At 45.0% G+C, this 16803-nt stretch overlaps 1 protein-coding gene and 1 long non-coding RNA gene across 2 annotated transcripts; both read left to right on the top strand.

Annotated features, from left to right (window-relative positions):
• Positions 1-1856: 1856 nt before the first annotated feature.
• On the top strand, positions 1857-2827 carry LOC119388810 (uncharacterized). Its single transcript, XR_005182843.2, has 2 exons — positions 1857-2154; positions 2657-2827. It is a non-coding gene; the product is annotated as an uncharacterized LOC119388810 (long non-coding RNA).
• A 4480-nt stretch (positions 2828-7307) lies between these two features.
• On the top strand, positions 7308-16487 carry LOC119390193 (neuferricin). Its single transcript, XM_037657760.2, has 4 exons — positions 7308-7676; positions 7795-7935; positions 10775-10961; positions 16219-16487. The coding sequence occupies exons 1-4, from the start codon at positions 7346-7348 to the stop codon at positions 16436-16438; spliced, it is 879 nt and encodes a 292-aa protein (XP_037513688.1). The 5' UTR covers positions 7308-7345; the 3' UTR covers positions 16439-16487.
• Positions 16488-16803: the final 316 nt, after the last annotated feature.

The raw sequence follows: 16803 nt of genomic DNA, 5'->3' as shown, positions 1-16803 counted from the left end.
GCGCCAACAGTGACGTAGATCTGTAGGATGGGCAACAAAAGTTGTAGTGACGTCACACCAAATCTGCTGTAGTGACGTGAGTGACCTCCGGACCTCCGCCACTTCCGCAACGTACGTACCGGCTGTAATGAACTAGAATACATTCTAGTTCACTGTAGTACCGGCAAAGCATCGGTTGCTACATCACTCCCCGAGTTTCGATCGCTTCCTGGCTATGTGCGTCACAGCCTTGTGTGGTCACGTGACCACGCCTCCTACGCTTCTACGTCACTGCCCAACCTCGGCGCCCAGAAACCGAAACCGAAAGTTGTCCAAATCAAAAGGCGATATTAAGTTATTTAGCGAGAATAGATGAATCTTGGTGCGTGCATCATGCTTCCTGGAGCTATAGGGAACGCTTACAGCAAAGAATGCGCAAGCCACAAATTTGGTGGCACCACCCCTTTAATACTTGAAAATTCTGTAGAGCAAGCAGTCAGATTATGAGATGTGACATTTGACGGATGTAACAACGGGTTGTAATTAATAATGAAAATAAGCCAATATAAACTAGCATGGTAATCTTTTTCTTTCCTGTATGTAATCAAACACTGCAGAGTGGTCCACTTGGCGTGACTCGCCGAAATTTCTCATTTGCTTTTCTTTTCGTCATTTGCTAGGTGTGTTTTCTATTAACTTGCTTGAATTGCTTGCAATGTTTGCTTTACATGCTTGTGTGCACTATGTTTAGTGGTGTTTATATTTCGTAAAAGATCCTGTGCTTACTCCGAGGTTTCAGAGAGGTTTCAGGCTGAGAGATGTTCGTCAGAAAATTTATTATGTGAGTAAAGTTTCTCGCGTCAACACCAATGTTGCTTTGAACACTAAGCAAAGTTAAGGCTTTCGAAGCTGTGTAATATTACTGCATTTTTTCGGCCTTATACACCTTCAGAAATTTTGCTAAAATGTGCTGTGTTTGATTTTTTTGCCACTGTAATATTATATGTCTAAACACCTGAGTAATGAATACGTATACTGTACAGAAGGTATATGCCGCGTTAAAAATATTTTCTGACCACTGAAGTTTGTATATCTTATGACAAAAAATGGAAAATTTGAGAAAATCTTCATTTTCATCCGTATTGAGACGTACTTAATTTGCACCATGCGGTACTCCCCTGTAAAAAATCTGCTTTGTACCTCTCTAAAAAGCAAATATATATAGTTCTTATATGATAAGTTTTATCATTACATTTTTTTAAGCAAGAAAACAATTTTCGAAATCCCACATTGCTGCAGCTATCTTTCTATTTGTTCATACGGCAGCATCACCATTCAAGTTCCCCATTGCCGTCAATGGGGGATTTCAAAAATTGCTTCCTTGCTTAAAACAATAAGTGTAATGATAAAACTTGCCGTATTAGAAAAACTACGCATTTGCTTTCGTCAGAGTACGAAGATGATTATTATTTGAAGTACCACGTGGTGTAAATTGCGTCTCTATGCGGACGAAAATGAAGGTTGTCTCGAATTTGCGATTTTTTGTCGCAAGATATACGAACTTCAGTGGTAGGAAACAATTTTTACGCAAAATATACCTATGTACAGTAAGGAGGAAGGGGAGGAAGGAAAGGAATAAAAGGCAGGGGTCAACCAGACGCGCGTCCGGTTGACCCCTGCATACAAAGATTCACGTGAGCTTAAACAACACAGCTGCGCTCCATGGTACTAGACTCAGGATCTGAGGCATATACGTTCCACTACAGACCTTATGCAAAAATATGCTGCCATCTAGCGGCCGCCGTGCGCATTTCCGCCATGTTGAAGGCTAAGCGCGCTCTGCATGTGCACACATGGAACCTACGTATAGGCACCCGGCAATGCAGTTTGCTTGTACACGTCGCGCCGCCTAGCAGCGGTGATTAGAACCCACGGGGCGGCCCTTCGCGCCATTCCACCGTTGTGCGCATTGCGAACAGGCGCAATGGATTTACCGCAGCCCGTTGACAACTCCGTCGTCAGAGGTGGAAAAAAAAAGAACAAACGCAGATACTGCTGCGTTAAAGATTGCCACAATAAAGAAGGGGATGTCGGCATCATGATGTATCGCTTCCCATCGAGACCGTGGGAAGCAACTCGGTGGCAGAAGTGGATCGCAGCTGTTCGGCGCGTCAAGTAAGTGTCGCCCTTGCGAATTTTCGTTAAACGACATCAGGGCAAAAACAATAACGGGAAGCATTCGTGCAACGCACGGCAACGTTAGAACTGCTCACAAGCGTGTGTTAAAACACGCACAGTGGTTGTCACTCGTGAAACCTAACGTCGTAAAAGCTTGGACGCACGGCGCATTTTTCCACGCATTAATTTGTCAACGTGCCTTGCCGCTCATTTGTGCACCAGGACGATGACTAGACTGCTGGAACGGGCTCATTAATGCCGATGCTTTCTCGCGCTTAGTACGACAGAAATAAGGCTGGAGTGAACCGCGTAACACGTGGAGTATTCGGAAATTACCGCTTCTCTCGCGCACACGTTTTTTGTTTTCTTGTTCTTGTCAGCTGATTGCTTCAGCACTCGTCGCGTATTCGGATATTTGCGTTTCGCTCGCGCACACTTGCACACGTTTTGTTTTCGCGTTATTGAGTGTCAGCTGATTGCTCTCAATTCAATGTTTCAGTGCCGATGACCTGTCATCTTGGCAACCGAACGAGAATACCAGGATATGCTCGAGGCATTTCGTCAACGGCGAAAAAAGCACCATCGAGCATCATCCTGGTTACCTTCCTACAATATTTCCTCCTGTATACAAGAGGCGGTCGACAGCTCCTGCTCAACAGCTTTCGAGGTTCAACAGCTGAGAATTTCTCGGGGCGTGATCGACAACTTTGCATGAAAAAAAAAAAAAAAAGAAACGACGCAAAAAGAGAAAAAGTGAGATGATCATCAGGCATGACACATGCTGGAACAATAACACTCGTATGCATCGCGAGCGGCTGTCAACATGAGCGTGGCAATGCCTGTCTTACGCGAGGTGCAAGTTCACTTATAAGTAGAACAGTAGATATAAAGGGACGGACGGAGACACACGTCACTGGTTATACGTAGAAAAATAACCCCAAAGAGATTCAACGAAGGCACGTGTCGCTGCTTTATTCTTTTCTCGCTTATCTTTCCCAACCCCGCAAATATTAGGCAAGCTCTTAGTAATAAAACAAGTGACAGCTGATCGAGAAACGTATACGGTCGCATTTGTGCGCTTAAGTGGGATAAGATAATTATTTTTCAACTTGTAGTTCAACGTCGTAAGCATGCTTGCTTTGCTGTGACAAGCACTTCGCTGCGATGTCGGTGTTCACTTCTTTAACACCATACATATGGTCGTTGTCGTACAGTGCGCGTCCCTTTTCAAGCGTCGGTGGTCGAAAATGGGCATCGATGTTTTCAATCGCCTTAAAACCGCAATACAAAACCAGCGACATGCTTCAAACAGCCGACAAACACACGCCATGCACGGTAGAAATGGCTCGTTGGCCGCCTCGACGCTACGCGGAATCGACACCGTGGCGCTGATGGCTGGGCCGATCGCAGCGCCACCTAACCATTGTCGGTTGCCTATGGACGTATGGTAATTGATAGGAACGGCAATGCCGACATATTTCTGTGTGCCGTGTTGCTCAGATTGAGAAAATTGAGGTGCTGAAACAAAGATTTACAGGAAACTAACCTCTATGTTATTAGATTTCCTCGCGGCCGGCAAGAAGCGGCAGATCATTCCGTTGCTCCGGCTACTGCTCAACGCCGTGTCTGCGTTCGCCGTTCTTAATAGATGCGGTATGTGAAAGCATCGGCACTCATCAGAGAACACTTTTTCGTGTCATGCCGGAACGAGACAGCTTTCGCGCCGTGTGCTTGCAGGCACAGACAAACCGTAGCTTCGTGTACGAGCTTCACAGCTGTATCGCGGCTCATGCCTGCGCTGCTGTTGACATTACTTTGTTTATTACAATGCGATAACAATTACATGTTAGACAGGTCGGTCGAGTGCGTCATCGATTCTCAGCCAACGGACCGATTGTGCTGGAGCGTGTTGTTTGTAGTTGGCTTTCGACTGTCAAGTTTAACAGGGTAGCATTTGGTGGGACGTTTGCGCGCGTATTGCTTCACTATGCGTATTTTCCAAGCATTTCATGTGCTATCAGTACCAAATTCAGAAGGGTGGCCGGGGTGGCCCGGATGGCCTGAACATCCCCCTCACTTTTTCTTTAATTTATACGTAACCCAAGAAGAGCACACATATAAGGCTCCCCCAGAAGCTGTCCCCCTTTGGAAAAATCCTGTATCCACCCCTGTGTGCTATCAAATGTTAACAGATGCTTGTGTTCGGCCCTTTTCGTATGAAATTAAAAAAAAAGTGCTGTTCCGGCAGATGTGTTACACTCGACCGTGGGTGCGTTACCGCTGGTTTCGCGCTTAGGTGGGTTCGCAAGCGTTCAGTCGGCGACGCAAAACTGCCTTGCGGAAACTGGCTGAAATTGTAATGCGCCAGAAGGCCCCGAAAGTGACGATGTGAACGCGAATATTCTTGGCGTATCGTGTTATTTACGAGCACATCTTCGCTTTGAAATGGGTCAACAGCACTCCGTCATCGCTGTGCCTAGCCGTGTCGTGCGCCAAAGCCTCCTCCCAACCATCCTAAACTGCACGCATGATATTCAGATAGATATATAACAACGCTTTATTCGTTACACTGAAAACAGACCGACAAAATTTATAACATAGAGCAAAGCTTCATTCTCAACGACGGCAGGCCTACATGTGACTTGGTGACAAACTTGTACCTTGTTCTCGATGTGAGGGAGTTCTTTACACTTAATAACTAGGAAATGCCGGTAACGTGTGCATGCCGTTACACACTCGCCTGACGTTTTTATGCCCCGGTTGCCCACTATCAAAGCAGATACAAGCAAGAAGTTACAGCAGCGACAGCAATGCGATTCGGACACAAGCCTCCAACATGGCGCCAAATCGGCAGCTTCGTGAAACCTCCGACAGATGGCAGCAATTTATCATAAGGTCTCAAAAGAAGCCGGCTCTGAGTAACTACCGAAAGGGAAAAAAGGAAATAAGGAGGGAAAGGTTTTATGATAATTCAAGGGGAAGCGCTTTACTGTTTGAAGCAAGGTCGGGCTGCCTTAGAACGCGTAGTTATAAAGCGAGATTCAGTAACGAAGAAGAACAATGTACATGCTGCGGGGGAACTAAGGAAACGATGGAACATGTACTGATTGAATGTGGCGATATTCACCCAGGTATACGTGTGGGCACGAGTCTACATGAAGCCTTGGGTTTTAGGGACAACAATGGAAAGCTGAACATGTCCGCGATAGAAATAAGTAAGAGACGGTTAGAGTATTGGTGGCAGAAAAGTAGAGATAAAGAACAAAAATAAATAATGGGATAATAAGGTCATTCTGCCTTAAGAGGCAGAGAGATAGACCGTGAATTTGTATTTTTTGGTATAATAACATAGATTTAATCAATGTAGATAAGGTATTAGGCCAACATGAAACAAGGAAGCTTTTTTTTTGTTTGTTTTCCCGAGCCTGGTGGCAGACATGTCACCGCCCCGTTACAAAGGGGACGCTCATAGCATCCATCCATCCATCCATCCGTCTATAGAAAGTCGTGTCATGCTGTACTGAATGCTTGCAAGCACTCCATGGACATAGACCATCCAGTATCGGTTCTACGGACTGAGCGTAGGGCGATTTCAGCTTGCTGACGAACACGCGATGTGTGTCTAGCAGTGACTGAAGCACTATGGTGGTTGGCTTGTCTTCTTCAGGCAACTGGTCAGTCGGAAATTCAGTGTGCACTGTTGCCGATATGCAGTGTGAATCTGCTGTACAGTAGGTATTCATTATTCATATGCGCAGACAGAGTGCAAATATTACAGTGGCAAAGATAGGACATTTTTGGAAAATTTCTGGAGGTTTCTAAGGCATAAAGAAATGAACTAGTACCAAAGAGCTTCGAAATTTGGAATTTCAAAAAAAAAAAAAAACCGGTACTCTCACAATAAATTTTCTAACGAACGCCACTTTCTAAAGGATCACAATAAAGTTTTTCATCGGCATATCCATCACTACGGCGACATTCTGCGAAATTCAGCAGACTCCCACGTGACCAAAATATTTTTTCTGTCCAAAGTTTTCTAGCGATTCGCTGTTTCCAATGTAGTAAATCAGCACGGACATTTGGCGAGGAATATGCCACATTTGTTGCATGACTCGTCCATTCAGTCACTTTTAATGCGTAGGAAAGTATTAAGCAGGTATTGAGTGCACAATTATAAAGGCCGGGTGCTTCTTTTAGAACCGACCTATTTCCTTTGGCTGTAGTTTTATCCAATTCGAATGCGCTTTGTGGCAAAAGATTCAGGAGGGATGAAAATTTAATCGCCCGCCCAGATTTTTCATGTGCAACGCAGAAAAATAAAGAACAAATAAGAAATAACAAAATCAGCAACATTCGATGAAATTCCACAGAAGAATTAAGCCTCCGGGGTCACCACATCTATCGTCCCCAGATTTCTTCTTATGAGGTTTTCTGAAGGGTCTTGTCTATCCCGATAAACCACGGACACTGGACGAATTAAATGCCAAGATTTCTACGGAAATTGCAAAAATCTCTGCTGGCGCATCACGGAGTGTTGCAGCCAACATGGAGCGGCGAGTTCGGTTATACATCAGCCAGCTGGGGGGTAGTCATTTTCAACACGTGCTTTAACGTAAATTATTCTAGCCTTTATAACCTTTACAAGCCTTTAATACTAGTCACGTTTAGTATGCCGCATGGCAATCGGAGGTTTTAACAACGTTTTATAGGCGCAAGCCATCCCTCCTTGTATAGCATTTCGTGCTTTTGTTTGTTATTTATTCTTTCTTTTTTCTGCGTTGCAGCTGGTTGCACATCAAAAAATGGGATGGGCCAATAAATTTTCCGTCCCTCCTGAATGTTTTGCCGCAAGCCGCAATAAAATCAGACAATTTGTAACAAAACTACAGCCCAATGAAATAGGTGAGTTCTAAAAAAATTACCCTAATCACTGCCTTCTTTGGAAATATTGTGCGTTAGTTCACTGCACACTTCCTTGCAAAGCTCCAGTCAGACAAATGTGATTTTGCTTTTTTTTCTTGTCGGGGTCTCCAAAGGTCACGATCGTGCGGAGCGCACTCCTCTTTCTGCTTTCCGCTCACGTTCCAGCCTGCACAACCAATGGCACAACCCACTTGGGCCGTCGTCCTCGCATAGCTAGCGTTCGCTCACTAGTCGTTCGGCAACACTGTGTCGCCAACGTACGAAAATGGCGGTGAAACTGATATACGGCTCCGCGGTCGTCGTGCTCTTGATCGCCGTCGCCTTCGTGTATTTCGAGCCCATTCCTCGGGAACAGTACCCGGGCTTCGTGCGCAAGCTGCACCACGAGTTGCTGAAGACGGCGAAGTACGTTGGCAGTTTCTTCTGCCGCCGCTCCGAGGTGACCGCCAAGGGAGTGTTCACTCCGGAGGAGCTGGCCCGCTACGACGGCAGCGGCGACTCTCTCGGTCTTTACTTGGCCGTGCTGGGACGCGTTTACGACGTCTCCAAAGGCGCCGAGCACTACAGGCCGGGAGGCGGCTACTCGCAGTTCGCCGGTAAGCTTTCCGCGTCGCGTCGCGCCGGCCGCGTTCCATCGGCGGCCGGCGCGAGCACTTCACTTCCTGGTGGTGCCGAAACCTGCCCGCGTAACACTCACTCGTTGTCACCTCCCAGGTCGGGATGCATCGAGGGCCTACATTACGGGCGAATTCACCGAAGAAGGTCTGACGGACGATCTCAACGGCATAACCGATGAAAACCTGCTGGCGTTCTCGCAGTGGGTAGATTTCTACGAAAAGGACTACACCTTCGTAGGTATGTTGACGGTCTATAACCGCATACTTTTTTCTGTATTTTCTGTGTAACGTAGTCATATGTGTTACAGATAAATGCGCGATATGTAAACGAGGATAGAAAGTGTGCGTGCAGTTTAGAGTGTAAACAGCGCGTAACGTGCTAGCGAGTCGGCCAGGTGACAGTTCTAGCAGTTGCTCCGATAAAGAGGCGTGGCATGTTGCATGCTCGCAGCTTTCGTAGTGTACGACTTGGCAGTTACACAGCGTAGCGGATTTGGGTTCGTCGCGTTATTTAAGGTGCGTAAACACGAGCTGAGTGTCGCCGAAAATGCTGATTTTTTATCTTTTTATTTTTTTGCGTCAGAGTTGTGACGCGGGCACTTTCGATCGCGATTGGCTTCTTTCCGCACTTTGCGTAGAATCCAATCGCGATCAAAAAATTTGATCCCTGTCGGGCTCGATCACGATCGAAATTGCACCGTACAGCACATGCGCAAGACATAATCACTCAATCAAAGAAACATAATGGTCTCCTACCTATAGTCTTAATTTGTTAAGTGATTTGATGGTTACCATAATTAGCAGTGTCAGTTGAGGATCCACATGCGAATGACACCGCAAGTTTCCGTTCTACGGCACGTACCTTCGTACAGCTATGTTCAGTATCGACTTCGCATGTAGCACAAGTGACCCATAAGCAAGACCATGGTTTAGGGCTTGTGACATATCTTTTTACATCACCACAACCAATTGTTGAAGTTGGGCAAGCTGATGGTTGACCCGCCACGGTGGTCTAGTGGCTATGGCGCTCGGCTGCTTACCCGCAGGATCGAATCCCAGCCACGGCAACCGCATTTTCGATGCAGGCGAAAATGCTAGCGGCCTGTGTGCTTACATTTAGGTGCACGTTAAAGAACCCATGGTGGTAGAAATTTCCGGAGCCCTCCACTACAGTGTCTCACATAATCGTATCGTGGTTTTGGGACGAAAACCCTAGCAATTGTTATTATTAAGCTGATGGTTGAATAAAAGTTCTTCTTAGAGAAAAAGCAAAAGCTTTGGATGTTTGTTACTTCATTAGGCACTTATTTATTGATACAAAGTGATCCATCCATCATTGTACCTTGTAAATTACAGCACTGCTCAGTTTTTGCAAATCTGCTTGTATGTTAGTGGTCATGCTCCCTTTCAAGTTGTATCCTTGTGAAAGTGCAATCTTATTGAGGCATTCATATGGCTAGAAACAGCTAATTAGTGAAATCATTGCTGGCCACAGAGTTCTAAAAGAAGCAAAAAGGGTCGATGTTGCCTCTTTTTTTGCTGCATATTTTAATGATGGCTACATTTGTAACACTGCAGTCTAAATGAAGCTTAATACTTCCTCTGGGACACATCCTGTAATCATCATCAGTCCTGCTTGCGTTTTTCTTATTAGAAAACTCAACACTCACTACTCTCCTGACAAGCACACTGTCAACCCAATATGATGCCCTCAAAGTGTGGGGTGTGCACCGTTAATAACGAGCAAGGCAAAGAAGATAGATAGATGACTGCTTTTGTCTATGGATAACATGAGCACCAAGTGGTAGAAACTCCTTTTACAGCCTGAGCACCATGTTGAATGGGCCGTGACCATCCCCAGGGAAGTGTTGCTCATGGAGGAAATATATATTTTTTAATTCTGCATTCACGTCCCAGTGCTGTAGCATCGTGTGTTGTCTGACAGAAAAATGCTGTATGTTAAGTCTTTTTTGCTGCCTGAAGTGGGTGGTAGGTGACTGGTACATGCTGGGCTGCCAGCTATCCCACACGCACACACACAAAAAAAGCAAAAAGCAAAAGAGAAACAAAAAGCCAGTTCCACACCATGAAAACCGCCCGACAACAAAGCTGTAAGCATGCAAGTGTATGTGATCGATCATCATCATTTCATTTTATTTATTTATTCACTCCCCCCCTCTGGTCATGTGACTTTCGGGGTGCCTACCACTACTACTAGTACGACGACGACACAGGGTAGACTACGACAGCTTAAAGAAGGCTTGATAAAGAACGTTAGTAAGTTTGCTGTGATCACATAGTCCCAGGTTGTATGAGATAAGAAGACGAGCAATATGCAACCTTTTCACTCGTGGGACTCACACCGGTCATGCCGACTGATGCAGTAAGTGCAAGCATTGAGTAATTGCTGAGGTGACATATTATGGAGAAGCAGAGTACACAGCTTGTAAAGCATGAACAAAGTGGCTGTAAAAAGGTAAAAGAATGGAGAATCAATGTGATCGTGACGGTTTGGTTGTCTGGTGTGTGTGAACGTGTAAAAGAGAACTCTCCGTGTAGTGCACAATACGACCATTTCAAAAGTGCTGAGAAAGTAACAAATTTCATGTCAGTGTGGAAGTGTGACCGGTTGCTAGCACCGTCAAAGAAAGACTGGCTGTGCTGGTGGAAAACCAGCCAGATGGTATTCCTATGCACGCAACACCAATACTGCATTTGCAGCTGGAGTGTCCGTCGTATAGCTATCGCAAACTTGGTAGTGACACGATGAAACTCTCTTAAAGCAAGAACAAGATTCACTAGCTGCTGTACAGGGATGTTGGTCAGACAGTAGCAGTGAATGACACAAATACTAGAGGCAGCATTAATCAGGAGAGAGCAGACTGGAGCTTCTTTGGAAATGGGCTGTGAAATTTGTTTGTTTTTTTTGTCACCCGCTGAGTATCAAATTTCAGAAACAGCAGTGTGTTGCACCCTCATTTTTAACAGCAGCGTGTGTCCAGACAACTTGAAGTGTACTTAAATATCCATTTGCAGTTCTTTCGCATCAAAGTTTACACGTTCTTATTTCTGAACAGGTAAGTTGGCCGGCCGTTACTACACTAACGAAGGCCAGCCAACTAGCGAGCTGCGGGGGGTCTGGGCGGCCATAGAGAGGGCCAAGCAGAAGAGTTACCTGGCCCAAGAGCAGAGCAAGAAATTCCCCCCCTGCAACTCTGAGTGGACTCCGGAGAAAGGCAGCAGCGTTTGGTGCAGCAAGAAGAGGTGAGCTGAATCGTAACTTGCGGTAGCCTGTGATTCGAGGTAGTTGATGCAGATTCGATTATTGTATAACAATACTTCGATTATTGTATAACATATTCCTATTAAAGGGGCTCTGAAGCACTTTTTGAACACGTTAAGAAAACATTGCCTATCTCTAGACAAGGCTTCTGTGGACGCCCGAGCCAAGTACTATTGCTCTGCGTGTAGCAGGGAATTTACATTCTCGTGTCAAAAAGGGTAAAAAAATAGCTCGACTTGTCCTTTTCAATGTGGTCACCATTTACGGAGCAAGCAGGCCTCGCAGGTATTCACTGATATTCAGTCATGAGAACATTCTCACTAATTAGGATTAGCTAATTTTTAGTTCAGTGCCAAAAAGACCTAAAAGTTGTTTTACGTTTGCTCTTTTGGTCTCATTTGACGGCCGCCTTTCTCTTACATTTTCTCTTACACTGACGTGAACCTGCAGCCAGCATACTGCATGGGCGCTTTTTTGTCTGCACGGTAACGCCTTTTTGTCTTGAAGTTGCATTGCGCTGCCGATAGGTATCCGCTGTCATCACTGGAGCAACAGCTGCCCGGTATGGATGAAAATTCTTGCTACTTTATCTGGTTGTTTGTGTCTCGCAAGTGTCCTCACCTAAAGAGTACACAGGGTACCCCAGCTGACTCTAGCCAATGTTTAAAAATATGCCAACGCACTCGTTGATGCCACCATATGCATGTTGCTTACTGTTGCATGGAGTAAGTCACGGTATTTTTTGTGTTCTGCCTAATTGCTTAATTATGCATGTTTAGTTAACGAACTTTTGAAGCAACGAAGCTGGGCAAAAATTTCCCAGGGGAAACTTGTAGATTGGTTTGCAAAATGTCTTATGAGACAGTTTCTAGCCTTCTATCTATGAAGTATTGGTGTTCTTCTGCATGCTACAGATACCCACGGAGTACCAAAAAATACCACGTGACACGTCTGCTTGCATGCCTATGTCTGCCGTCATTCTTGTGCACCCTAACGTCCTGCGTACAAATGATATGCTTCCCTCACGGCGGTTCATGACAACGATGAGCAGATGCAGCGGTTATCGCTTGTTTTGCTGCTATCAAAACATGCATCATCGCACAGGCACCACCATCATCGCAGCGCTGATGAGGCAGCACACCCGGCCAAATGCTATGGTGGTTTGCTTACGAAACCTTAGGGAGCACTGCAATCATGGCGCGCATAGGCATGCAATCCGGCATGTCACGTGGTATTTTTTTGTATTTTGTGGGCATCTGTAGTAAGCAAAAAAAAAACAATATTTAATAGATGAAAGTTAGAAACTTTAATGGGACATTTTGCAAGCTGATCTACAACTTTTTCATTGGAAATTTTTACCCAGCTTCGGTTGCTTCAAAAGATATTTAATTAAACATACCTGATTAGGTAATTAAGCAGAACACAAAAAATAGCGTGACGTACTACATGCAGTAGTCAGTGACATGCATTTGGTCGTGTCGTCATAGAGCGTGTTGGCATATTTTTAAACACTGGTTAGAGATAGCTGGGGCACCCTGTATATCTTCGTCAAGTCATTTGCATTGGACCGCGGAGAGAGAATAATTTCGGAGGCAAAACCCGGGCTGCTTCCCGCATTCTGACAATGTCATGTAGGAGCACAGTGGTGCATGTCGTGGCAGCACCACTTACCAAGCCAAGCCATGACCAAACTGCTGCGCCGGAGCAGGTCTGGCCAACACGGGGAGCAGGGGGCCCGCTCTTGTCATCTGCTAGCACGCGGTTGCTCGGTGCTGGAGTGCTGCCTTTGCATTATGTAGCTGTAGGTGGCTATAGCTCGAGTGCACTACCTGAACTCCAAACCCATCGCTAAACAATATGGCAGACGATGCAGCATGTTTTCGTTAAACTCGCACTTCTGGAGAAATGCGAAGTACCGGCCGAGGGAACATCAAGGACTTTGGCTGGTCTCCAAGCCCAGCATAGTATTTATACCTGCTGACCATTTTGCTAAAGAAATGCATTTCGAAGACATAGTCGCTTGTTGTCAGCTCTAATCCCTTTTCCTATAGCTCTTGCCCATTCTTGCAGGTGTTCAGGCTCAGTTGGAGTTTTGAAAATTCGAACGTCTTCCGCGCAGGGCTTATATCCACGAAACCACACTGGTGCAGAATCTTTTTACCGGCATCCTGCAACACAGTGCAACTGGCTAGCAGCAGACTTTGCTGTGTGCTGTTGTGGACTGTGGCCATGCACACATCGAGCGTGGAGACCAAGTAGACCCTTGTGTCACTGCGTGGCACGTCACACTTCCATCTGCCAGCTCGTGATAGCACATGTGAAGCTTCGTGGTTGCTCCTCTCCCAGTGTGACCTAATCGCAACTTTGGGCTTGCCTAAATTACTATTTCTCTGTGGATGACACCTTCCCATCTTGTTATACTTTCCTTTGAAGTGTCCAGTGTGCTTATGGAAGTGAAACAAGAAAGTGCTCGCTTTGTGTGGTGCTGTCACTCCACTTATACTTAACAGATTTGAAAACCTTTTGTGGCAGCTAATTCTTGAGTCACTATAGCCCAATAGGGATCAGGCACGAAGCATGTTTTGACTGGTGGCGTCTTCGTTTGGTGTCAACGTGAAAGTAATGGTATGGGAGTGCCAGAAAGGCCGTAGGCACTACCTACAAAGCCAAAGGGTGGCTGCATTGCTGATGTTTCTTCGTGTCTTGTGTTCTGTGCTACCCAAATTCAATGTGTAAACAAACAGGCTCCTTATGGCAAAGTGCTGGGCTAGTTGCAACTGCTTTTACTCCCAGAAAAAAAAAAAGACACTCGCATGTCACGTTGAAGCAGTGGGTGTGTGAAGTCACTTGTACAAGTGTGTATACAAAACTATATAAAACACTGCCACTGTCACTTGCTGGAAGTCTTGTGTGAAAAAGCGTTGAATGTATAGGCATGAAATCTAAGAATAAGTGGCATCCACGGCTGCCTGCGGTGTCCTGAAGTGTAGGGAGACAATATGCTGGAACTTGTATTATACTAATAAGTCTTTAACCACCATGTACATGTGTCACCTGGTTAGGTGAGGTGAAGTGATAGATTACTGCTAGATGGCTTCTAAGATGTCAAGAAGAGAGCATTAGCGAGCAAGATATTGAGGTAACTGTGCAGCACTGTTTGAGACTCAGCGAAGACATTCCAGAACAAGGTAGACAACATTGTGATGGCATACAGTTGTGCTTTTAGTGCTCAACAACTGATCATAAAAAGGTCATTGCAATGCATAGTAAGATGGAAGAAAACACCTCCTCACTCCTATGGGATAATTAAAAAAGGCAGTCGTTATGTCAGCCATAACAACAATGTGGGTGGTCAAAAGATTTCTTCTTTTGACCCTGTGCCACCCACAGTTTCACAATTTAGTTGTTTTGGTATTGCGAAGTCTTGCGCTAGGTTTTCTTGCTTGCAAAACTCAAGCTAACGTCAAGTAATGAAAAATACTACGTCCATGTAATATCTACAGATGTCATTGGCTCTGTCTTGGCTCTGCTTCTGGTCGCTCTTGAGCGCGACATTCGTAATCCGTATCATTAGCTCTCGGGCGTAATTATACGTATTGACAGTGGTAAGTGGTGATAATCACGTACAGAACATTGCATCACCATACTCACGATGGGTAACTTGAACTGTACTAAAAGAACCTTGTGCTTTCAGTTGCAAAGCCTCTTCTTGGCAGTAAACGAGTGCTGTGAGGTTTTTAAGGGGTATTTTAGCAGCACTTTTTGGTAGGGATGGGCGAATAGTAAATTTGAGGTTCGAAGCAAATTTGAAGCAAATAGTGATTTGGTCAAAGAATTGAATAGTTCGAACAGTATATATCACATATTTTAAAAAAATGAGAATTTTTTTCATGACCCAACTAAATTTTTTAGCACAATATTTTGAACAACTAGAACTAGGCATGTGTGACTATCACGTTTTCGGTTCGAAGGGAAGTGAAAGCAACTTTGAATAGCAGTAGGCGGCAAGTCATAAGTAGTACAGTACGTTGCGTTCTAAAATTCACTATATTTAGTGCAATAAGCCCGTGTAACACAGTTTTCAACTTAAAAATTAGTTGAGGTGAAGGTACATAATATGTACACTTAACCTTGAAGTGTGGCTTCGCAGCAGTGCATATTCTTCTGGATGGGTGCTTTCACGGCATAGCACCCTCACTGAAACCACCTTTACAGGGGTTGCACATGCGGTCAAATATACATGTATTCGTTCATTTCTAATTCTTCGAAATTTCGAATACTTTAGATTCGTTTTGAAGCGAGTTCAAATACTGTAATATTCGTTCGAAAATTCAAAGTGCTCAAGTATTCGCCCATCCTTACTTTCCGGTGAGTGAGTGAGTGAATAAACTTTATTACGAGATCCGGCATGTTTGTGGTCCGGGCTAGACCGCACAGGTAGACACCAGGAGACCTTGTCTCCCTATAGCCTCCCTGGCCTGCTGGATAGCCCATCTTTGGTCTTCGACCTCCGAGCTGAGCAGCACTAGCTGCCACCGCTCCCGGAGGGCCTCAGGAGAACTTGGTTAATATTTTTCTTTAATCTGGTAACTAACTTTTCCAGTTACTGGTAACCGACTATCCATGCTATCACAGGTATGAAACCTGCAGTGGAGTGATGAGATATAAATTGTTTCAAAGTTATGCTACTTCTGCTTCTTTCTCTTTTTGCTACTCTTTAGAGGACTTTATACAATTTCCTTTACTACTTTAAAAATGGCCCACATGGGTTTCTCGGAAAGAAAGCCTTGCAGTCGATACTGTTCATATGAACCTGCTAGCTCCCCAAGGTGTCCTTGTCAATTATATTGCTGTTGTGTTTTTTTTTCTGTCCCGCTGTTTAATGCAGCATAAATGAGGGTGTGGGATATTTTTCAGCAACACCTTTACTAGTGTGTACTTCACTGCCCAACTTTCCCGTCATTACAACATAGGTATATTATGCACCTAGGCATATTGTAGTATGCACATAGCAGTAGTATGCAGCCATACTCACAAGGTATAGTACTGTGTGCAACTGTGCTGGCTATGCCAAGTGGTTGACATATTTCGCTGGGACATCTACAGCAACCAGAGTATGTTGAAATTTCACTTTATACGCCCACTCCCACTTGTGCATAGTGTTAGGTGACGTTTTATTACAGATATCATGGATATTATTTTTAAACTTAGTTGTCTCTGGGCGTATTCTCGTTTCAGTGGCGGAGTTGAACGTGACTGGGCCGGAGTTCCGCGGCAGTACTTTGAGCGCGACTCGGGCTCCGTCCGGTGCGTCTGCGTCCGCAACACGGGACCCCCTAGTGACCATCCGGAAGGCGCATCGCACAAGAACCGCGGCGACTTGGATGACCCTCACCTTAAGGAGTACCCAGGCTGCCCCCCCACGTCTGACACATGCAAGGTGCCCGACACCCAGTGAAAAACGTTGAACAAAGCACTGCGTGTGGGACATTTAATTACTTTATGCATTGGAGTGCAAAGCACTGTTTCTCTATTTCATTTCCTCACTTTTCTTCTTCTGTGCCCAGTGCACAAAAAAAAATGTATGGCAATAATAAGTTGGTAATCAGTGTGCAGATGAATGTGGATATGGAAGCAGTAGGTGGCATTCGGCGTCCCGTCTACGTAGTTCACTGCTGAAGACATGACAATGGTTTGCCTTGTGGAGAAATTTTCCACTGTTATATTTTTTGGCTGTGGCAACGTTACATGCATTTTTAATCATTGCATATTGTACAGCCTTAATAAATATGAGGGTATCAATAAGATCACCGGTTTCTTGCA

Source organism: Rhipicephalus sanguineus, chromosome 4 (genome assembly GCF_013339695.2).
Source record: "Rhipicephalus sanguineus isolate Rsan-2018 chromosome 4, BIME_Rsan_1.4, whole genome shotgun sequence".
Taxonomy (NCBI): Eukaryota; Metazoa; Arthropoda; class Arachnida; order Ixodida; family Ixodidae; genus Rhipicephalus; species Rhipicephalus sanguineus.
This window is presented reverse-complemented; position numbering and strand designations above follow the sequence as displayed.

Excerpts from the sequence above, each read along its gene's own strand:
- LOC119390193 (XM_037657760.2), top strand. The coding sequence starts at position 7,346 with ATGGCGGTGAAACTGATATACGGCTCCGCGGTCGTCGTGCTCTTGATC. Across the intron at positions 7,677-7,794 it reads CGGCTACTCGCAGTTCGCCG|GTCGGGATGCATCGAGGGCC; the intron begins GTAAGCTTTCCG and ends GTCACCTCCCAG. Across the intron at positions 10,962-16,218 it reads GTTTGGTGCAGCAAGAAGAG|TGGCGGAGTTGAACGTGACT; the intron begins GTGAGCTGAATC and ends TTCTCGTTTCAG.